General features: G+C 39.4%; 1 protein-coding gene and 1 non-coding gene across 3 annotated transcripts in view; both read right to left on the reverse strand.

The window, feature by feature from the left end:
* Positions 1–9,874: 9,874 nt before the first annotated feature.
* The window catches only part of TOX (thymocyte selection associated high mobility group box), a 311,656-nt gene continuing 297,843 nt past the window's right edge, over positions 9,875–23,687 (reverse strand). For both annotated transcript variants that reach the window (XM_074386674.1, XM_039464885.2), the window contains 3 exons: positions 20,852–21,238; positions 12,563–12,711; positions 9,875–12,229 (listed from right to left, as the gene is read on the reverse strand). In XM_074386674.1, coding sequence (XP_074242775.1) covers positions 12,193–12,229; positions 12,563–12,711; positions 20,852–21,238 — 573 coding nt within the window. In that variant the 3' untranslated portion in view covers positions 9,875–12,192. The remainder of the gene's footprint in view (positions 12,230–12,562; positions 12,712–20,851; positions 21,239–23,687) is intronic.
* Positions 19,903–20,043, reverse strand: LOC120362360 (U4 spliceosomal RNA). The gene has a single exon (XR_005578281.1). It is a non-coding gene; the product is annotated as a U4 spliceosomal RNA (small nuclear RNA).

The following is a 23,687-nucleotide window of genomic DNA, read 5'->3' on the forward strand; positions in this document are numbered from 1 at the left end:
AGCCAGCACCCTAAGCTCAGTTCCTGGTTCATCTTTGCATATGTAATTCCGTTAGGACATTCTGCAGGACAAAACAAAATGAAACAAAACTTCTTTTTAATAAGACCATTCCTTTTAGAAAGCAGTTGTGATCATAAAAGAAACTTGGTATCTCCATTACTTTTGGGAAGGCATTCCATAGGATGATGATTTTCTGTATCTCTTGGTCTAGGGGACAATCTTCTGTTTGTGAGATTTTGTCTGGAGAAATAAAAAGCACTATTTATTTATTTAACAGTTATTTATTACACATGTTTATCTGCCACTGTACTTATAGGTGTGGAAGGATCAGAAAGTTGAATAGGATCTAAATATCTCTTAATCTAGTCATGGAAATAAACACATAATGTGTTTCTGCTGTGAAGAATCCTTATAATACTTTAAAAAATTTTCCTCCATGTGTGAAATGGAGTACTGTGGAAATACTGAAAAAGGAATGTTAAATTTAGTGAGAAGACGAGAAGTCTTCAAAAGAAGCAGCGGAAATAATAATCGCAAGGTGTGGAGCCTAATAGTCTAATGTGTTTGGAATTGGCAAGGAACCGGGTTGCCAAATTTCAGAATCTTGGAAGGAAAATTGAGTCGCAGTAGCAAGTAAGGTAAATTGATGCCAGATTTTGCGTGGTTGTATATACCAGGCTCAGCTGTTTGAACTTTAATCCATAAGCAATGGAGGAGCCACAAGAGTTTTAAAAATGAAACCTTTTTATATGTAATCTGGGTTATTCAGAAAAGACTAACATCTGTCTGTAAACTCCAGTAACTTAGGTCAATGTTGTGATGTTTCAGGGAGAGAATGTAGAGAAATGGAACTAATGTTGTTTGGGAGGAATAGGTGAAAAGTAATTCAGAACATTTTATGACTAATGAGGATTTAGCATCATTAAACACAGTGGTCCTATCTGTGTGTGGGATGAAAAGAGGGAAGAGTGGAGGATATGAAGGACCCTAACTTGGAAGGCTAAGTAGGTCAGCATACCGTTCTCCAAGAAAGGGAGTTTGGGCAGAGGAACAAGTCTGTGCTGGAAGGTTATAAATTTGGTTTAGGCAATTCTTTTAATGTCAGTTGCTCATGAGGCACAGAATAAGAGTTGCTTGTCTGTGGTCAGTGGAACTATGGTTTAACATTTAGAAGAGGTGAGACTTCAGAGAGAGATTTTGGTGAGGGTTTCAGTATAGTCAAAAGCAGCAGAGAAATCCAGGAAGATGATACAGAATACAACTCATATGAAATTGGCAATTAGTGATCAATTGCAGATAATTTTAAAGAGCAAAGTCAGTGGTGGTACGGTAGAAAAGACCTTAGTTGAATGACTGGAATTTGGTGTGGCAGACACTGCTAATATTATTACAAATATCGATTCTCCCAGTCTGCGTCAATAGATTCTTGGTTTTAGTCAAAGGGCTCTGTGCAACTAAAGATGACCATATGAGACATTTGTGGTCAATGAGACATATGTAGAAGTCTGTTGGGGATATCTGGGAATGTTTGTGGATCTTGACAGGTATTGTTTCTTTTCATTTTTCCTCTTTGCTCTTCCTCCTTCTTCTGTCCTAGAATACTATATGAGGCAACAATGATGACAATGAATGTCTACACATTTAGGGTGATGAGAAAGATAGCAATGTGGAGCCCTGAAATGATTCTAACCTATCTGCCTCTAGAGATCTTGTTTTGTAGGTCAAACCAACTGTGGAACAGCTTTAGTCAGATAACCTAGAGCTTTTTAGCTGGATATGTTTTCATGATCAGAAGCTAAACCTTCAAGTTGGTATTAAACCTGGGCATTGGCAACAAAGAGTCTCCGAGACTTAAAGTTGATGGCAAGATCTGCTTGGCATCCATTTATTAATTATTCTATGGACACCTACATCAAAATCTTTTGGGGTAGCTCTAAAAATGCTGATGCTAGGTCATACCTATAGACTACATCAGACCATCTGGGAATGGAGCCTGGAAATCTACTTTTAATGCACTAAAGTTTGAGAAATACAGCATAGTTAATGGCTTTTCTATGCCTCTTTCAGATTCATGCATGTTGGGTACACTATAGGCAGCCTGTGAAAGTGAGTCTGTGTCCATTCCATTGGGGATAAATGGTTATATCTGTATCTGGATAAGTTAAAGAAACACTTGAAGAGCCAATTGGAAATTTAGTCAGTAGAAAAGTCAGGCTTGGATGCTAACATACTTTAGGTTGATTCTACAATATATAACATCAATATCCAGTGCCTTTAAAATCTGTAAGGGAATGGGAGATTTTGAGGGCTACTGAATAACTGAAGAGAAAATAATTAGGGTGTGAATCTTTTCCTTTCATCTTTGAGGTCATAGGCACAGGCACGTGTGATATCTCTGGGGAAAGCAGTAAGAAATATTCTTATAGAGACAAGAAAGAGGGAGGGAAGATTGTAATTCAAAGCCAAGTTGGATAGTTTTATCTTCTGTGTTTTCAGAAATCAGTCAAGTTTTCATGCCACTCTATAGTTCTTGTTGTGGGTCACTAGAATATTATATTTCCACCTGTCATTTTAATTTGAAAAACTTGGTAGATTTTTTTCTTCTTATGTTAACACAGGTAACATCTAGTTAGCAGTTGCCATTGACTCTGTACAATATCCAAAAGTGGGTAAAGTTTTGAGTTGTTTGTTTGTAGTTTCTTTCTTTAAACATGGAGTCTGTGAAGAGATGTTTTTTCAGTATGATATGTTGTCCAAATGGAAATATTCTGCAAAGTAATGACATAAGGATAAAACCAAGATAAAGAGCTGAGATATCATTATGTTTGACAGAGCATATACAGGACTAATGCTGAAACTGAAGTGATCAAAACTAACCTCATGAAAAAATGCAAACACTCAAAGGTTGTTGTATGAAAATATACATAAATCAAATTTGTAAAGCAATTCTAATGCCATTTTTTTAAAAAAGTAAATTCCCTCTAAAGAGACCCATCTTTGGGTGGCAGAAGCAATGAGGATTAAAATCCGAGACGTCAGCAAAACTCCTCTGCATCTTCAAAAATGTGAAAACAAACCTTAAGGCAATATGCTAAAAAAATAGGCTAATTTTAGTGAAATGAGCTGTTTGAATAAATGAAACTAATAGTTTTTATGTAAACCATCTGTGGTGTGAAATGGAAAGTCATAGAGAAAAGTCCTTAGAGACTTCTGATCGCTCTCCATTAGGAAGGAGAAGGGTAGGAGAAAAAAATGGGGTCTCTTTCTGTCTCTCTGGGAATTAAAGTGATCAGCAAAGTGAAGCTTCAGGACACCTTGCTCTGGCTGCAGGCAATCTGGCTCCTCCATCTGTCCAGAAGTTGAAGGTGAATGTTATGAAAACGCAAGTCCAGAATCATTTCGGTAAACCAATAGGTTGTAAAAAGCAGCAGATTCTCCTGGAAGGAAACAATAGAGGACAGAGAGAAAGAGAGAGGGAGACCTAAACTCCCGGAGACTTAGTGCTATAGCGGACTGTCACTCTGTTATGTTGGTCTCCTGAAACCACATCATGAAACCAGGTGTTAAAAATGACCCAACTCAACAGCTAGAATGGCTTCGTAGGTATGTGTATTTTGTAATAGTATTCCGGAAATCGCAGTTTCATTTAGAGACATTGTTCTTTCCTTTGTTCTTCTATGAAACACTTGCTAAGACCAGACTTCGGTTTCTGTGGGTCTATCTTGATAAAAAACAAAAACAATGTAGAATATGAAATACTCCAGAATGGGTTCCAATGTATAGAGAGATGAGTTCTAAGGATTTTCCTCAGGCTGGAAAAACTGAATAGTCCTTGCAAAGGCAAATCTAGTAGGATAAAAGTACAGGCTACTTTTATACAGGATAATTTCTACACGACTGTGCATTATACCAAGATGTTAGATTTCTGGAGAGACTTCACCCATGGACCACAAGCAATGGGGATAGCTTCAGTGGTTTTTTTGGTAGCCATAGCGGGGTCCCAACAGTTTGTGGAGGACTCATCACTTAAATTATTGGCTTTATCAGATTCAGTCGTCATCTCCCACACTTAGTTATCTCATCCGAATAATCAAAGAATTGCAGGCCAATGAGAGGCAATCAACATTATAAAGGAGCTATGGGCCGGGCGCGGTGGCTCAAGCCTGTAATCCCAGCACTTTGGGAGGCCGAGGTGGGTGGATCACGAGGTCGAGAGATCAAGACCATCCTGGTCAACATGGTGAAACCCCGTCTCTACTAAAAATACAAAAATTAGCCGGGCATGGTGGCACGTACCTGTAATCCCAGCTACTCAGGAGGCTGAGGCAGGAGAATTGCCTGAGCCCAGGAGGCGGAGGTTGCGGTGAGCCGAGATCGCGCCATTGCATTCCAGCCTGGGTAACAAGAGCGAAACTCCGTCTCAAAAAAAAAAAAAAAAAATAAAGGAGCTATGAAGAGAAACTTTGCCACATGCTGCCCTACAAAGCACGATAGGAATGCATGTAAGTGATTTTTTTCCCTGCCCCTACCCTGGCCTTTCATTGATTCTATTTAAAGCAGCATTAAGTTTTTTGGGGATAAAAGGTTAAAGCTGTAGTCTCTTAATTTGATTAGCAACAATGTACTTTAAATCCAGTGACAGACCTCTTGCCTTGCTGTAAGGTCTGAGGTACCTTTGGACCAAGTAAGAGGGTGTATTTCTGCACTGTCCGGCACTTGGCCTAATTTCTCAGTGTGAGCAGGCCCCTGCAGAGAGAGTTCTTGGCCTAGAAAATGACCACAGTGCCCATAAGCCCAGAGCTACTTTAGAACTTAGAATACTCAATGACTTATGATCAGAGATTAATTTTTAAGTAAATTCTGTACTCTTGATGTTTCTTTGTCCATAGCCTGTGCTTCAGAGCCCAGGCTCAGGGGGGCTGAGGCAAACACACACCTTTCTTGTGTTCTTAATGTTTACAGTCACTTCGTTTCACTAATTGTAAGTGTTGAGTTAGTGCTATTTCTCATCCCACTACCACCCCGCATTGTGATATGTGGAAAGGACTGGAGAGACAGCTTTTGGATGCTGATGGTGGGAAGTGGCACATTCAAGGATGAGCGATGGCTCATTTGTCTGTTCCTTGGAATCTGGCTAGATTTGATCCTGATTCAAATGTCAAGCATCGGCGTGCATCAACAGCAGAGACTTCAAAATGAAGTCATTTAAAAGTTAAACGTTGGTAAACACCTGCTTGAAATGTCCTTGTAGACAGCTTGCATTCTAAGCCACCTCCCTCCTCCCCTCCCCAGCCCATACCTAAGAGTGTAATGGAAAGTGTCAGCACAGAAAGGGTTAACAGATGACAACGTCCTTTTGCATCTGCTCTAACAACTTAGTCCAGCCTGATGCAATGCAAAAACGCTGAGATTAATCCCCCCAAAAGCAGTCATATTGGAAAGGCTAATGTGACTTTCACGACAACACTGGGTCCTTTGTAGTCTGATGTTTAATTCCACTGGAATGTTATTCTTTCCATTGCTTTTCTGACTATACTTGGATTTGAAACTTCCAGGTCTTATTCCAGTACAAAACTCAATCTGCCTTAACAGACTTCAAAACATCCCAATCTGTTTTATTCTACAGGTTTCCACTGAAGCAAAAAGCAAGGCGCATGCTTTACCAAGTAAATGGCTTGTCCTCTTTCAGAGTTCTTGGGAGAAATGCCAGTTCCAATGCTAAGGATGAATGGCCACTACTGAACCTGCCCTCAACATGCCACTGTGGGGTCTCTTCCCAGCTATATGGTGGGTACGGCATGTGCCAGGCCTGAAGAAACAAAACATTAATTTTGGAATTCTGATGGCCTTAAACCTTTGATCATCACTTTCTAACTGTCTTTAAAACATTTTGCCTACCAACAGTTGCAAGCTGTGGTTTTTCTGTCTGTGTGAGGTGACTAACAGCGCTACCGCTACGCTGCTCTCTGTGTGGGGAATGTATTCATCTAGCACCCCAAACCACCTACTGGCTTCCGGCACCTCTTATCAGCTAAGCCATCAGCCCTGAGCTGACATTTCAGCATTTAGAAGCTCCCTACCCCCACCAAAAGTAAGTGACAGGAGGAGGAAAAAAAGCTCATTTGGCAGTAGTTTGCTTTTGCTGTTTGGCCTGGAGAAAGACACTCAGAGTGGTAGAAGATTGTTTAGGAACAGCTGGCGAGCACCAGGGTGTGAGGCTGATTTTCAGATATGACAGCCACTTACAGGAATGCTGCCAGATACAGCTGTTTAAAAGCCTTAATAAACAGCAAGTCAATACTAATCTTTGCCAAATTAATCTTTTCCCTGACAGCCCATCAGAGCAATTATGTTTGGGCTTATTGTAAACATACAATTGTCAAACGGGGACGCTTCAGACTTTAAAATGCTGTAGTTTGGTTCAGACTCTTTCTTTAGAACGGTATTTTTGTGTTCTCTGTAGCATGGTGAGTGTTTCCATTTTAGTTTCTAGTCACTGTTCTTTTCTTCTGGCCTCATGTCCGTGCGAATAAAATTTCACTTTCAAATGTCTTTGCCAGCAAGCTGTTAATAAAACGTGAAATGATTGCTGCTGGTGGGCTTCGTTAATTAGGCACCACTCTGACTGTGCTGAAATGTAGCAGGTCATTGTTCTCAGTTGTTTCCCATCCGGGAACAAGAACTTTATCTTCACTTCTTCTCATCGACGACATTACATACGAATGACAAGCTGTTTGGCTAGGTATGAAATGAGAAGGCAAAGTCTAATCTCCCTGTGTACACGTAGATTGCCAAGTGGGTTTGAAGTTACCTCTTCCTCCTGCTGCTCCCCGCGTTCTTCCTCCGTGGTTGGTGAGGTTATTGGGGTGGGGGCTCCCCACTCCCTTTCTCCAAGCAGTGGTCACGTGTACAGATTTGGAAACTTTTTTTTTTTTTTGTTAGGAAAGGTTTTCCACACTGGGAAATGGTTCCAAATAAAAGTAGAGAAATCGCCTTTGAAAATCCTAGAAAATAGAACCAGGAAACACAGTCTTTTCCTTCCTTCACCAACTCATACTAACACTTGGTAATTAGAAAAAAATTTCAGCAGCCTGTTCCATCAATAGTTTAATTTAGAATCCATGAAACTTGTCTCCTCAGTGTTCTCTCTTGTGTTTGACACCCTACATGTCTAGCACCTATTTTCTCCCCTTGCTTCTTATTTTCTTGGTGAGATTAGTGTGTATTACATCTTTTACTTTTGTCACCACTAGAAAAACTCTTGTTAAATTATGTAGGCCAAAAAAATATGGCATAACTCATCTTGAATTTTTTTTCAATCTTTTTTGTAACCCTAGGTTTAAATGAAACATTTCCATCTTCACTCCTAATGCTTGCCTGTGATATTCAATTCCCATCTATATTTAAAAAGCCTTTAAATTGTCAAGAAAACACCATACAATTCCTGTTGAGGACGATTGGTAATGTTTTATTGATCTTCCTTTGTATGATTGCGGTTTTTTTTTGTGCCTACTGTGTGCTATGACATTTCAAGTTGCTTTGGAGATACGGAAATGGTTGCATTTCAGACAGAGATTTGTACCATGGGGTGACTCACATGAATTCAACCATTAAGTGGAAAGGTGACTTAGGGTAACAAATATTTAGAGGTTAAACTCATGATGTGAATTTTGCACCTTGCCTTCCTACTATTTTAATATTTAATCATCAGTAAAAGAGATGAATTTTTCTGTTTCTATCCTTCCTTGAAAATAATAATTATGGCTGGACATGGTAGCTCATGCCTATAATCCCACAACTTTTGGGAGGCTGAGGTGGGCAGATCACTTGAGCCCAGGAGTCTGAGACCAGCCGGGGCAACATGGCAAAACCGTCACTAAAAAAATAGACAAAAATTAGCCAGCCTTGTTGGCATGCACCTGTGGTCCCAGCTACTCAGGAGGCTGAGGTGAAAATATTGGTTGAGTCGGGGAGGTGGTGCTTATGGTGAGCCAAGATTGTGCCACCGCACTCCAGCCTGGGTGACACAGTGAGACTCCGTCTCCAAAAGAAAGAAGAAGAAAGAAGGAAGAAGAAAAAGGAAGAAGAGCAAGAAGAGGAAGAGAAGAGGAAGAAGAGACAATGACGATTAATTGCGTTTGGAATAAGAAAATGCAGGTCAATCTCTGTTTAACAAATAAACATGAGGATGTCTATGCTTGACAAAAACTCTGTTCCAGCAGATCACCTATTTATTACAAATGTTCACATAAAATTTTTTATTATAAGAAAGAAATATGAATGGCTATTGGGATTTCCTGGCAATGAAAAATATTCCTTGTTTAATATAGCATACCTATCTAGGACTAACTCTAAGTGGGGTACCTTGTAAACAAATATAATTGATTATTCCTTTGAGCATTTTCTCCTAGGACTTGTAAAGTACTTCTAATTCCATCTGAAATTACACATAAAGTTATAGTCGAAACTCCATTGTCTCTCATTCTCACACAGTTTGGTTGAACCGTAGGAAATTAGCATTTTGTAGGCAAAGCAGGTAAAATATTGGCAATTTTATGTAGTCCAATCAAAGCACTTTTCCAATGAGTGGGGCAACTCTTTTGCAAAAGGCAAAAGATCCATAGAAAAAGGAGATTGGCTGTTGATATGCTAATTTTAAATCATGCATTCATAAGTTCAAGAAATATCTCAGTAATGAATCCGAGCCAGAATATACAATTGACCCTTGATTAACAAGGGTTCGAACCAAGCGAGTCCACTTATGTGCAAATTTTCTTTCGTCTCTGCCACATCTGAGACAGTGAGAATCACTCTTCCTCCTCCTCCTCCTCAGCCTATGCAACATGAACAAAAGGATGAAGACCTTTATGATAATCTCCTTCCACTTACTGACTAGTATATGTATTTCTCTTCTTTATGATTTTCTTAATAACATTTTTTTTCTCCAGCTCACTTTAAGAATACAGAATATAACACATAAAACATACGACATATGTGCCACTCAACTGGTTATGTTATTAGTGAGGCTTCTCCTCAACAATAGGCTATTGGTAGTGAAGTCTTGGGGGAGTCGAAAGTTATATGTGCATTTTTGACTGCGTGGGTGGGGAGAGAGGTTGGGTCCCCAGACTCCCACATTGTTCGACGGTTGACTGTACTGCTTTGGTGGTCGAGGCCTCCAATGGACTGCTAGTGTTTCATGCAGATGGGCCTCTTTGCCTTTAAGACAAATGATAAAAATAATCAGAGACCAACTTCACCCTTGGTTATGTTCATTAATTTGACTAACTGGAAGTCATTATTTGACTCATTTTGCCTTGTCAACTCGGTCACATTTGAATGGGAAGTAGGATTTTGAATTATTCTTTCTTAATCATTTCTTGGTGATGTTAGAGACGCAACTCAACCCACTCCTGTACATACTTGCATTTTTTTTCTTTTTTAAATCAGTTATAATTTTGATTTTGGTATGTTAGTGAAGAAATTTGATGTTCCACAGTATTGAGGCATCTCTCAGAATGACTTTACTGGTGGTCCTGGAAATCTCTGGAGTGCTTCACAGAGAATTCAGTGCACGCCCCCACTGTTCCTTTCAATTACAAGCTCCAAGGCAGGGCATGGGCTACCGTACCGAGTGGATTCTGGCTTTCTGAAAGATGACAGATTTCCTAGGCAACAGCTCACTGTACTTGAGCCTCAGGTTGGTGAGAGGGCATTCTCAGAGTTTCGGGAAAGAAAGTTTATGGCTATGTCAGCCATTGACCCCCACTGTGCCCAATCACTTCCACCATAAAATTTATGTGAGATTTCTCATCTGACTGGGCTTGCTCTTTAGAGACTGATGGATCACTGAATAGAATACGGTCACGCATAGTAACAGTTTTATTGATGATGTGTTTTCTTTTATTTACATTTGTTTTTACTGTATTTGGTATTGAATTTCAACACTGCCTACCCTGGTTGCACAGCTGCTCTAGCAAAGCTGTAAAGAACACGGCACTGTGCTTTCCTGCACAAACCGCCTGTCAAAGTTGCTCATTCTCCTCCCGGTAATTACCCTCTCACTTTAGACTTAATGCAAGTGAAATTTTTACTTTATCATAATATAATAAATAAAAGACATTAGTTAATTAGTAGTGCTGGTATATTTCTAAAATACTAAACAGACAAACAATAAACTGTGAACTTAATCACATGAGTTCTTATACAGTTTCAAGACAGGAAAATTAGAGCTCTCAGCTACAGTCATTTTAATAATCACATGGATCTGCATTATTTATTAGTTATTACATGCTCAAGTGATTCAAGGTTGTACAATGCCTAAAATCATTCCAAAGCAAGCATACCTTTTGTCTGTTTAATTCTGAGTGGATTACACAATGCATATATTTGTATTTAGTTAAATTGCTAAATTTATTTCACATATTCCAAGAAAGAGACATCAGCCCTTCTCTTGATTTCCAACCAGACTAACGTACTTGGTATGATCCCCTAAAAAGGAGTCATCTGCTAGCCTTTTTTTTTTTTTTTTTTAAATGCAAAAATTTTGCAAGCCTTCAGGCAGATTCTCAAGCGCTTTTGGTTCCCTAGCAAATCTCTGGTACCTTAAGAATTTTCTTGGAAGACCCAGAAATTCTGGAAAGAGTAGTAACTTGCGGAGGGACAAAAGACAGCAAGAATCTCAATTTCTATCAGCAGCTTTCAAATTTGGATGGCTTTCTCTTTTTCTTTTGCTGTCTGGTTACTCACCTTTCATTTTTAGATGCTTCCCTTTCACTTCTTCCAGCCCCTTGTTCAATTCTTAAATGCTTTCTGGATTTTGTGAAAAGCATGCAGCTTGAGGAAGTTTGGTTTGACTTTTACTTTCTTTTGCGGGGAGACTGGGGTGGTTCAGAATTGACTAGAACCAGCTGAGAACCAAGAAGCAACCCTTTTAAAATAGAGGACCTGTCTGTTTGTTTAGACTTGGAGGTTGTGTGACTTGGAGGGCAATTCTGTTATATTGGATGAAGAAATAAAGTTCTTAAATATAATAGTTTTTTGTTTTCATCAACCAAAGCAATGCAGAAATAAGGACTGTTTACTTTAATTTGCTGCCAAAAGAGAAGCAGGTTTGGCTTTATTCATGTTACTGTAAAAACTAAATAATAAAGTATTCACACCAAGCGTGAATTTTTTTTTTTTTTTGCCAGCAAAAGTTAAAACGTCAAAGAAACCTCTTTCAAATACTAACAAATTTACTTACAAACACCTATATTTATTATTTCATAAATAGGCGCAACAGGCTCCATAAAAAAAGATTAAATACAGACACAGTATGAAGAAACAATAAGACAGAGCCATATGTAAAGGTTATAATTTAGCTGTTTCCAATCTGTTTCTGCATCTAATAAAATATCAGGTAAGCATTTGGCAGTTTTATACATAAAAGGACTTAAATGACATTTACTAACCATTACACAAAAAGTGATACAAAAAAGCAATTTTTCTGCAGTACAAAATAAACGTGTTTGCGCTTTAATACTAATTTCTTTTTGTCTGATCAATGAGACAAAGCCAATTGTTTTTTAAATTAAAATCACTTGGGAATACTTTTTATTTTCAAATATTTTGAAAATATAGAACTATTAGTTGTTTTAAAAATGAAGTAAAAATATGAATGTTTGCCAATTTAACCCCTATTGTGAAATCAATAAACTGGAATGAGCCAGTTTCAATTACAATTTAGCTACAAAAACATTCACATTTTATACTCTAGGAGAGTGTAACATAGATGCTATTTACAAACTTGCTATGACTGCTACATCAAGCCATTTAAAAAGTCTTTAGTAGTTTCATATAAACACCCATTATGAAAACCAATGGAAAATCCAGGACTTTTATCCGAGACATCTACAGTTGCTAAGGCAGTTACTAGAGCGCAGCACTTCACAGCAAAAAACCAACATAAAATCTGAATGGTCCAAATTTCCTTCAGGAAAGAAGAAAAACAATGTCCATAAAGGATTAAAAAAATAATAAAGAAGCATGACTATTTCTTCCAGAGTGGGTGACCCACAAGCTCAAATGGTCCTAAGTGCTTAGCAACCTGTATTTTCTAATAAAATGGAGAACTGCCTTGGCTGTACAAAGCAATCCATGGTGAAAACACTTCCCTGAATTCCTCAGTGGAAAGAAGAGGTGTTCAGATTCTCAAGTAAGGTACAGTGCTTTGTCCCTCTGCATGCCCCTGTATGAAAAGAAAAAAGGCAATTCCTTGTTATAAGGCAACCTGTGCTACAGGTGACAACGGGGGATGGATGGCTTTGAATTATTTGTTCCAGCTTGAGTTGTTCACTGGGAAAGGGCAATTCGTTAACCTACATCTAAAGGGAGAAGTGATCTAAAGGCATTTATTCTTGGAAGAGCTAGAAGACTGCTTAACATTTTCTGGTGTCTTCTGCCTTCGTGAACGTGAAACTGACCGGGATTACGTTTTTGGAAGCGAGCAAACGATGGACTAGGGACGATATGCGTGCTATGAGGGCTGCCTACCACCAGGTGGCGACGAGCGGCCGCTTACCCACTACTGCAGTAGTCGTTCCAGTCCACCGGCTGGGGGGGAGGATTTCTGCACCCCGAACGCACATACTCCATTGCTTGGGTGACAACTTGTGCAGCGGTAGATGTAGGATTGATGATAGTCTGATAGTCGGGTTGAAGAGTAAATCCCTGAAAGGGAAAGCAAGTCCGCATATAAGGATCAAAATGCTTTTTAAGAAGAAAAGCACCTAAATATTTACTCATTCTTTGCAGATACACTAGTTGGCCCCTTGCTTCTGTCTCTGCGAGGGCAAGCCGGTCGGAAGAGCCTAGAAAATTTAAAAGAAAAGTAGAAAAAAAAAGAGGAAAAAAAAAAAGAAAAGTAGAAAAGAGATGCCTACAAGTCCATTCTTCTTGCCTTTCCTTCACTTAACCATGTGTCAGAAAACCTTTAATTATACCCTTGAGCAGATAAATTGAATTGAGAAACAATTTCAAATATAGAGGAGCCAACTCAATCAAAACAAAGGGAGAAGAGGGCCTAAACCCCTCAAAGTTTATGTTTTTTTTATCAAACCTAAAGATACATTAATAGTTAATCCCCAGAATATGCAACAGAATCTGTTTTGAAGGATTCAGGCAGCAGGTGGCTGAGTGTTTTATTAGACTACACCTATTCACATATTGTTCTCAAACCCCTTTTTCTTCATTCAATCACAAAGGGACCATCTGCTTCTTCTTTTATTTGTATTTCTCTCTCAGCTAAAAAATTTCAACCAAAGCTTTTTAACAGTTGTTGGACTAACATAGGGAGAAGAGATTCAAAACAACTTGCCACTGAAAAACACAGGCAGGGAAAAGTATATGACAGAGCAAATATTTTCTAAATGAAAAGTCTATTAACTGGCAAACAATAATCAGACTTCAGGAAGATTCTTCTAATACACTGGCATGGTGAAGTGTTGACTTTTAATCCTAGCGAAGCTATTAAAAATTCAAGGACAGAATCTCTGAAGTATATAGCTATATCTGGTAAACAAAAAGCATTCTACACTAAGATTTATTTTTAGCTTCTCTGGTGAATTCAAGAGCAGCATAAGCAAGCTTTGCTGAAATGACCAAGAAGGCAACTTAATTAATCTCATGGTTGTCTCTGCAGCGGATCCCATCCATGGTTTTTAACCACTAAGAAATCGAGAGATTAAAAAACAAATCATTCTCTATTTACTTGGAGAAAGCTTCTGAAGGTATAATGTTGTTGAATTTTCACTTTCAAAGGACTCAGCAGGATGATGGGAAGATTGATTTTTAACTAGGGGTATCTCCTTGGACTTTTATTCATGTTTGAGGGTCCCTCGTGTAAAGACTCAAAGGCACCTATTACTAAATATTCTCATTTCTTATTATTTGCTTTTAGATATTAAGTTTATTTCCCATTCAAATCAAGCCAGTATTACTGAGTTCCATGTAAGCTATGGACAAAGACAAATCTCTGAATGATTGGAAACAAATCACTGAAAAATGGAGAAGTCAACCAGATTGGTTACTCTATTTCACACAGACAAAAAAATTTCACAGCTTGCTTAAGGAAAATAAGTTTATCTATGTAGACATGACCTGTTCCTCAAGCTGTAAGTATCTTCCAAAATATTTCCCTAGTGTCTAGTCTGGTGCTGGGCGAAGAGCAGGAGAAAACTCTGGGAGGAGCCTTGTTTTGACTCCCTTTACTCAGCCTCATCACAAGGTGTAAGCACCTTGAGATCAGAGAGCTTCAAATATTTACTGAGCATTTTCAGGACCTAGCCCACAGTAGTGGCTCAATAAGTCAGGTTTTTCATAAGTCAAGTTTATTGCAGAGTTTGATGCTATTGTTGGAAAGGTGTATATTATATAAATGTTTAGTTGTCAGGGATTTCCTATCTTTTTGTTGTTGTTAGAGATGGGGCCTTGCCCTGTCACCCAGAATGGAGTGCAGTGGCATGATCACAGCTCACTGCAGCCTCAAACTCCTAGACTAACATGACCCTTAAGTCTTGGACTCCCAGGTAGCTAGAACTACAGGTGTGTGCCACCATGCCTGGCTAATTTATTTTATTTATTTATTTATTTATTTATTTTTTTGTAGAGATGGAGACTTGCAATGTTGCCTAGGCTGGTCTTGAACTCCTGGGCTCAAGTGATCCTCTTACCTTGGTCTCGCAAAGTGCTGGGATTATGGGTGTGAGCCATTGCAGACAACCCTAACATTTCTAGTGTAAAGTTCTCCATATTGGATTTTGTTTTGTTTTGGCTTTGAGACAGACTCTTGCTCTGTCGCTCAGGCTGGAGTGCAATAGCACCATCTCGGCTCACTGCAGCCTCGACCTCCTGGGCTGAAGCGATCCTCCCACCTCAACATCCCAAGTAGCTGGGACTCCAGGTGCTGCCACTATGCCCTGCTAATTTTTTTTTAGTGTGTGTGTATGTGTTGTAGAGACAGAGTTTTGCCATGTTTCCCAGGCTCATCTCTAACTCCTGGGTTCAAGCAATTCTCCTGCCATGGCCTCCCAAAGTGCTGGGATTACAGGAGTGAGCCACCATGCTCAATCTCCGTATTGGATTTTTACACAGTTCATCAAATGTAACCTAAAGGCCGGGCACGGTGGCTCAAGCCTGTAATCCCAGCACTTTGGGAGGCCGAGGCGGGTGGATCATGAGGTCAAGAGATCGAGACCATCCTGGTCAACATGGTGAAACCCCGTCTCTACTAAAAACACAAAAAAATTAGCTGGGCATGGGGGCGCGTGCCTGTAATTCCAGCTACTCAGGAGGCTGAGGCAGGAGAATTGCCTGAACCCAGGAGGCGGAGGTTGCGGTGAGCCAAGATCGCGCCATTGCACTCCAGCCTGGGTAACAAGAGCAAAACTCCGTCTCAAAAAAAATAAAAATAAAAATAAAATAAAATAAATAAAAAAATAACCTAAAAGGCCAAAGTCTCAAAACAGGAGTAGTCGAGAATATACTGAGTTAGTTGACGGTGTGGAAACATGAAAAAGCAAAAGACAAGCACAAACAAAAAAAACCAGAAACCACACAAGAACGTCCACCCCTTCCCCACACAAAGACAACAGAAACTGCCGTTTTTTTTCCCCAATGAAAAAAATTCCTCAGGTTGGGTAAGAAAATAATAAGAAAACATGAACTTATTAATTTAAGATTAAATGAGTGACTTCAGTTTACAAAACCCAAATTATGCGGTAGCTACAAAGTTCAAAGATTTAAACTTCAGCTAACTTCAATGGTCTATTTTAAGAAGATCACTAATATCAAAATAAGGACCGAGAAAAATACAAGCAAAGCCTGAAGTAATATTAGTTCACATTATTTTACTTCCTTTCAGTTTAGAAAATGACACATTCCTCTGAACACTAAAAGAGATGCTGAGGTCAAAACATAGCACTCAGTAAAAATTGATTATTGGTGTAAATATGAAACAACATGATGATATACCTTTTTTGAAAAAATGTTTGCTTAGTAGTCTAATTAAACAAGACTGAATATTCTGCATTTTAATACTCAGGAGAAAAATCACCAACTGTTTTGTAGCATGCTTGGAATTTTAAATTTCATTTTCTGGTGCCAGATTGAAATAAAAATAGGAAACATGATAAAGATTAATTTGATGTCAGAAGGGACATTTGCTCTTTAATTAGATTTCTGTAGCCCTCGCAGTTCTGTTGTGCCACCAGAGCAAGTTCGAAAAAGCCTGCAGCACAACCAAACAGTGATCCTCATATCCACACTTTACTGGGAACTAATTTCATTTCCTGCCTGTCTGGAGAGGTATTTTCAACAGGCATCAATGTTTTTGTCTTCACAACTGATTTATTCATCAATCTCAATGTGATTTTTTTTAAAACCTTTAAATTACACCCAAATCCTAAAGCAGCTGTTTATTACACAAGGAAATTGAAAATCTGTCTGTGTGATATCATACAAAGATTTTTTCTTAAGGTTATAAAGGAAGTTGACAGATATTAATGATTTTTTTCTCTTGACCTCATTCGACAATCTCGTGAGCAGAAGAAAAAGGAAGAAAACTGGACCAAAAAAGCACAGGTCCATGGTTTCTGTGTGTAAAATATTATTCTAGAAAAAAAATGAAACTATTATTCCTGGCACACTACACAATCATGTTGTAGGATACACTCATTTTCAAAAGGATAATAAAATATCTAAAGTAATATTGGGATATGAGACATTATTTTAAAAATACAGTTGCTGTTAACTTTCTATTTTTTCCTCTCTCTCTCTCTCTCTCTCTCTCTCTCTCTTGTGTGTGTGTGTGTGTGTGTGTGTGTGTTTGGAGATATGCACATGGCTCCCACATAAGGACACAAACATCTTCAGCATAAAGGTGGTTTGAATGATGAATCCAACAGGTCACATTTTATCCACAACTCGGGTCTGCATCTCCAGGCTGAAGACTAACTGATGACTTGAATGTGGGCCCCAACAGACTGTGGTGGTAGCAATAAATGAAGTGACAGCAATACATCAGGATCAAAAAGGGGTAGCAGACTGCCTTTTTGATCCTGATTTTAGGATGAACAGTTCTCTGGGGATACCAGTCCCCTTCACCTGCAGGATCCCACTCCAATTCCCTGCCCTCGACTCTGACCTTACCCCTACCTCTCTCTTTGTTCCCCTGCTTTCTGCTGGCCTCCTTCCCATCTCTAGGCTGGGTCAAAACTCCTGTGCTCCTTCCCAGACTGGCTCTCCTGGCCTACAGTTCCCTTTCCTGGCAGCTGTTCTCCATGGGAAGGTCCTCCACACCCTTCCCACCTTCCAGTATTTAAAGTGTGCTTCCTCTTCTCATCCTTCAGGTCACTGTGCCAACCCTTGAGAGGGGCCTTTCTTGTCCATCCTAGCTGAAGTCTCTGTCCTTCTTCCATGCCCTGCAGTCTGTCTTCCAGTTTAATTTTTTTCATGGGACCTTCATTATTTGTTTATCTTATAACCACTGCCATCTTCCCCTGCCAACTCCGTGGGGTGGGAGGGGTCTCATGACTTGTTCTCACTCATCACTCAATTTCCAGAGCCTAGACAGTGCCAGTACATGTTACGGGTTTAATTAAATTTTTTTTGAATCAATTACATTTTAAAAATTTATTTATTTATTTACTTTTATTTTTATTTTATTATTTTTTTTTTAGAGACGGGCTCTCTATGTTGCCCAGGCTGGAGTGCAGGGGCTACTCAACAGGCATGATCCTACCACTGATCAGCACGGGAATTTTGACCTGCTCCATTTCCAAACTGGGCCAGTTCATCCCACCTTAGGCAACCTGGTGGTCCTCCGCTCCCGGGAGGTCACTGTATGGATGCTGAACTTAGTGTGGACACCTGATCAGCATAGTGAGCTACAGCCCAGAACTCTTGGGCTCAAGTGATCCTCCAGCCTCAGCCTCCTGAGTAGCTGGGACTACAGGCACCTGCCACCGCACCCAGCTGAATCAATTACATTTTAAAAAACTTTTAAGGAACGGAAATTGAAATTCTACAACCTGATCTTTAATTTCTTCTAACAGAGGAAACACTTTTACCGTTCATTTGTTTCTTTATTTGTTCACTACTCAACAATTATTTTGACTACTTACCATGATCAAGGCATTGTTAAAAGAGTTCTTAGTCAATGTAGTCTTTGGAGTGATTTACTCTCCACTTTGGGTTTACGCCATTTGGGTAAATTGTAATCAGCTCTTCCCATCTCAGCAAGCACACGTTTGGGATACACTAACAGAACTGACTTAAAGGATAAGGAATAATTTGTCTAATGCAATCGGTTCTATTTTTTCTTATTCAGTTAAGATTCTTTATGGAAAGACAAATCTCTTGGATTTTTATGTGTGGCCTTATGTAAATCTGAAATATTTGAAAACTATTCGGGATCACAGCCACATCATCCAAGGTGTTGGTGTTAGCATGAATAGAAAAAGGAATCATCTCTGAGGGATAAAACAGAAAAAAAGATCTCTTCTGCACAGAGCTCCAGGCCTCAGCATGGTGAGGAAACGGAACTTTTGGTTTCTTAACTCTGGGAAGAAACAGACCTCAACTATAGTGCTATAAGCAAAACATGGGTCCTTAGCCAGGCAGCACCCTCAAACAGGGGTCAATCAACCAGCCAACCCAGGGTGGTATCCTCCAAACCATTAATTCTTCATGCGGACACTACTGGTTCATTAAGATGCATGGATACCCAAGAATATTCCTTTAATTGAACATGATGTTTGATGGGAAGGGTAGGAATTGAACCCTCAGAATATAACTTGGTCATAAACCTCTCAAGACAAGGCAGGGTGGTGGGAAGTGGCTTTCCACATCCTCTCCTTCACCAGTGAATCAACAACTAGTCTGTCGGATGCAGATAAGAAAGTTTTCATAGCTTAACTCTATCTTTGGCTTAGGGACCAAGAAAGACTTCAGTAAGATGAATCTCTTTGTTCTCATAATGATTTTGATTTTACAACTCACCAGAACTTAAAGATCCTTTGAATTCTTAGGAGAAACAGGTTTTCTCATATGAAAGAGTTGAGTCTACAAGACCGATTATGAATGAGACGCAGGCAGCCCAGCATTTTAGAATCCAGCCTCTGAGTTTTGAACAGACCTGGGTTTGAATTCCAGCTCTAACCTTACGAGCACACAACCTAACTCTGCCAAGCCTCAGTATCTTCCTCTAAGGGAAGATAATGCCAGTACCTGCACCATAAGTTTTCTGAGAATCAAAGATGAGGCGGTGTATTAAAAGCATTGGGTTTGTTATTGTGAGCTCTCAAAGATCCTGTCAATAATAATAATAATAAATTTGGAACTATGTATATTTGACTTCTTTTTCTGCCTCTCCTTCCTCTCCATCTCCCCAGTCCAACTATAGATTCAAATTCCACAGCGAACTAGATATCAGTTCCATAGAAAATCTGTGTTTGCCTTATATCCTTACAGCTTGAAGAACAATAGAGTAATTGGATTCTATAACTGATACCTAAATTTCATGTGATTTGTAATATTTACTTTTTTTTTTTTTTAGACACAGTCTTACTCTGTCACCCAGGCTGGAGTGCAATGGCACAATCTCAGCTCACTGCAACCTTCACCTCCCAGGTTCAAGCGATTCTCCTGCCTCAGCCTCCTGAGTAGCTGGGATTACAGGTGTGTGCCACCGCGCCCAGCTAATTTTTGTATTTTTAGTAGAGACGGGGTTTCAACATTTTGGCCAGGCTGGTCTCGAACTCCTGACCTTGTGATCCACCAGCCTCAGCCTCCCAAAGTGCTGGGATTACAGGTGTGAGCCACCGCACCGGCAATTTTTACTTTATTAAAAAAAATTATATTCTGTCTCCATAGAGACCATAAAAGATTGCCAATGTCAACTATACTGCAAGTTGTCATGGCAGGGCACTGGGAGAAGCTTTCAATTGGCAATAATCACACCTCAGAAAAACTTCATTGGCTGTGATATTGCCAATGCGCAAAGCTGCTTTTATTTTTTAAAATAAAATTTAAAAAATAGTTTTAGGATTTTTGGATGCCTTCTGTTCGGTTTAGTTTATATTGTTTGAGCCTAATTTTCAAACTTTAAAATAAAACCAAAATCCAAAAGGAATATTTGATTTCAAAGAAAAGTTAAGCTAAAATTGCACACGAATGGTTTCAATAATCAGGGAGTGGGTAGGGAGGCTTCCAAACTGCCTGGGTTTTTTTTTCTTTCTTTTTTTCTTTTTAAATTTATGCAGAAGCCAGATATCCATTTTTAAATAAATCCCTGGTTAAAATGTTCAGTTCTTAGGACTGTCAGGGTTCTACCAGATTTGATGTTGGACCTGATTTCATTTTTCAGCATTTATTGGACTCAGGAGGCATAACAGTCAAGAACTTTCTCGTCTCCAAACAATATTTTTAAAAAAGTTGTAGAATTCTCTATTCCAAAGAGATTCGGCAGCACTTGGTATCTTAAAATAACAAATGTACTTTACTCAAGAAACAGAAAACAAGAAGAATGATTAGAAACATGAAGCAAAATGGATATCACAGGAAAGAAACCAGTGATTATGAAAAGAAGCGACTGTCAATTGTGATGGCATAATGCCACACGAACTCACCACTTGTAAATTACATTTTGCAGAAAGCAGATATTTGTTGAGTATCTTTAGTGCTCTCTTGACTTAAATAGAAGGGCAGAAAAACACATATCCCCCAGCCTGTGCTGAATAAAAAGCCTCCCCGCCCCCACCACCACACTTCAGAATGGGGGTGCTCACTTGAAGTCCAAAGCCACCACACTTACTTGCTGCATGGTGGGTGAGTGTAAGGCGGACTGGACCTGCATGGGGAGCTGGTTCCCGAGGGGCTGCTGCATGGTGAGTGGCTGGTGCTGCTGCATGTTGAGATGCTGGTGAAGAGGTGGGCTGATCTGGAGGGGAGGAGGAGGGGACACAGCCATGTTCGCTATAGAGACAGTCACTGGCATTTGGTTATTCGGCTTGGGGGCTATGCTCCTGGGGAGACTAGGATGCATGGCGGTTAGGTGAGGATTCATTCCTGGTTGTTGGTGATAGTGGGAACTTAGGTACAGAGCCGAGTGGGCCTGGCTGGGCCCATGGAACACCGACGGCTTCGAATTGATCAGCTGAGGAGGTTGAGATGTCTTCACGTCAACAGGTTCACTGTAGCTCTGTGGAGGAAACAAATGAGCAGAGTTGGGAGGCTGATATATGAATGTTGATTCTAGGTATGACGCTTTGGGAATTTGCTCAAGTACTTTCCCTGGAATCCATACCCATGACTATCCGGGACTCTCTTGTCTCAGAATTCCTCCACCATCATTTGTAATGTGATTGATCCAAGACAGCTTCTATCCCTTTTATGAAACGGAAAACAAGCTGCAATGACATTTTGTTCCTTTGCCTAAATGTTTTAACTTGGTGACTTTTCTTATCATCTGAATGAGGGTAACAAGATGGGTTTGTGGAGCGGGGGACTGGGGAAGGCAGATGTCGTGAATGCCCAAATGGGAAACACACGTGAAGCTTACTTTCAAAGTAATTCAGTTCCGGAGTTCTTCTATAGATTATAGGTTTAGTTTTTAATTTTTCCTTTTTTATATTCTCAAAGAGACTTGCCCTAGATATTTGCACAAAGAAAACAAAGCTGGTTGATGGAAATGGATATGGAAGAACAGACTTCTAAAATACCTTTCTGAAGTCATATAAAACTACATTAATATGCTCTTCAAAGTACTGCAGAACTTACCCTGAGTTTTAAAATGAAGTTAGTGATGAATCGTCCTCCATAATGAAGTAGATAAAAATAATCTCTCTTAGAAATTTTAAGACTCCATCATAAATTAATATGATTTTGCCCTAATTTTTTCCACACCTTCATATGGCCATTTCCTAGTAATATTTTAATTGATTTAAAAACTGAACATTTCAGTAAAGGCTGAAAGGAATCAAGAATTAACCCTGTGGCATTTCCTCATGGGCCTGGACCTACCTCCTACATTTCCTGAGAGGAAGAGACTAACAGAACAATACAAGGTAGAAGGTAGAACCAACTGGAAAGAAAAAAATGATAAAATGGACTGGAGAAAAGAAATCAGTTTGCCAAAACGAGGTCTTGAGGATGCCTATATGGTTTTCCTCTGCAATCTTGATGTCATGCTTATTCAGCTCTCAAGTCGAAGTGAGTTTCTGGCTACTCTCTGCACTGCAGGAAGCACTGAGCCATGAGGACTCTCGGGCTCCTTCTGCTCAGTATACCACCAGGCAACCCACAGACATGCCCATAGAGAAACGGGTTCATCACACACGACTGCATGAAACTCAAGCCGGGTAGCTTATCACCAGGCAGCTTACAACACTGTTAGCAACACAACTCAATGTCTTCAATAATGCAGGCAAGTTTCATGAAAACCACAGTAAGAATATTGCTGTGTATGTCTGCTGATTCCCAGGGAGGAACAGGCTGAGGTGGGTGGATGTTTAGCCCCACATTCTGTCATTATAGATAGGATGTATCTGGGCTGGGCACGGTGGCTCATTCCTGTAATCCTAGCATTTTGGGAGGCCGAGGTGGATGGATCACCTGAGGTCAGGAGTTTGAGACCAGCCTGACCAACACGGTGAAACGCTGTCTCTTCTAAAAATACAAGATTAGCCAAGTGTGGTGGCACATGCCTGTAATCCCAGCTACTCAGGAGGCTGAGACAGGAGAATTGCTTGAACCTGGGAGGCGGAGGTTGCAGTGAGCCAAAATCACGCCATTGCACTCCAGACTGGCTGGGCAACAAGAGTGAAACTCCTTCTCAAAAAAAAAAAAATAAATAAATAAAAAAAATAATAAAAAAAAATAAATAAAGAAAAAGATACATCTAACACCTGTAAAAGTTGTAAAAGTATGTCAAACCATGGAAACGTAGGGTCCTGTGAGACTCTGAATACTCCATGCACAGTAGAGTATGGTGTACCCAAATAATTCCAGCCCCTTTGGAGAGTCCTCTCATCCTTATATTTTTCTCGGTGTTACAGTGATGCAGCCTTCAGAAACAGGAACACACATTTAGACTGCATCTTCAGTATTCACGTTAAAAATGTCAAAAACTGCTTATGAAAAATTTTTAAGGGGCGGTTTGTAGATCAAAGAAGCTTTATTAAATGCAGCTTCTGAAAGGGGCTTTTAATGAAAAAAAAAAAAAACAAGTTTTAAGTAGTTTTTTTTTTTTTTTGGCTTCCATTTAAAAGTTCTTATTGCTGATGTACAAAATAGTTAACAATTCAAGGAAAAGGTCAAATGGGTTAATGGAGGCTGTGTAAACAGTGACTATTTCCACATTAGAATAACAGGTACCACAATTGATATGCCTCAAAAATTATTCCGTATATGCTAGGAAGACTATGTGTTAAGTCTGTTTGTTTAAGTAATCTGGAAAAGTGTTCGCTGTGTTTGAATTCCCTCTTTATAGCCTATCACAGAAGGGCTAGTTTCATATTTAGTTACAGACTGTGTTGACTTCATACCAGAAAGAAATCATATTTATAAAAATAGATACATATTGATGAATCTTTATTTTTTGCTTTATAGTTGTTGTTTTTAATTTAAAAATAATACAAATCACATTCTTG

This window comes from Saimiri boliviensis, chromosome 15, assembly GCF_048565385.1.
Source record: "Saimiri boliviensis isolate mSaiBol1 chromosome 15, mSaiBol1.pri, whole genome shotgun sequence".
NCBI classification, from domain to species: Eukaryota; Metazoa; Chordata; class Mammalia; order Primates; family Cebidae; genus Saimiri; species Saimiri boliviensis.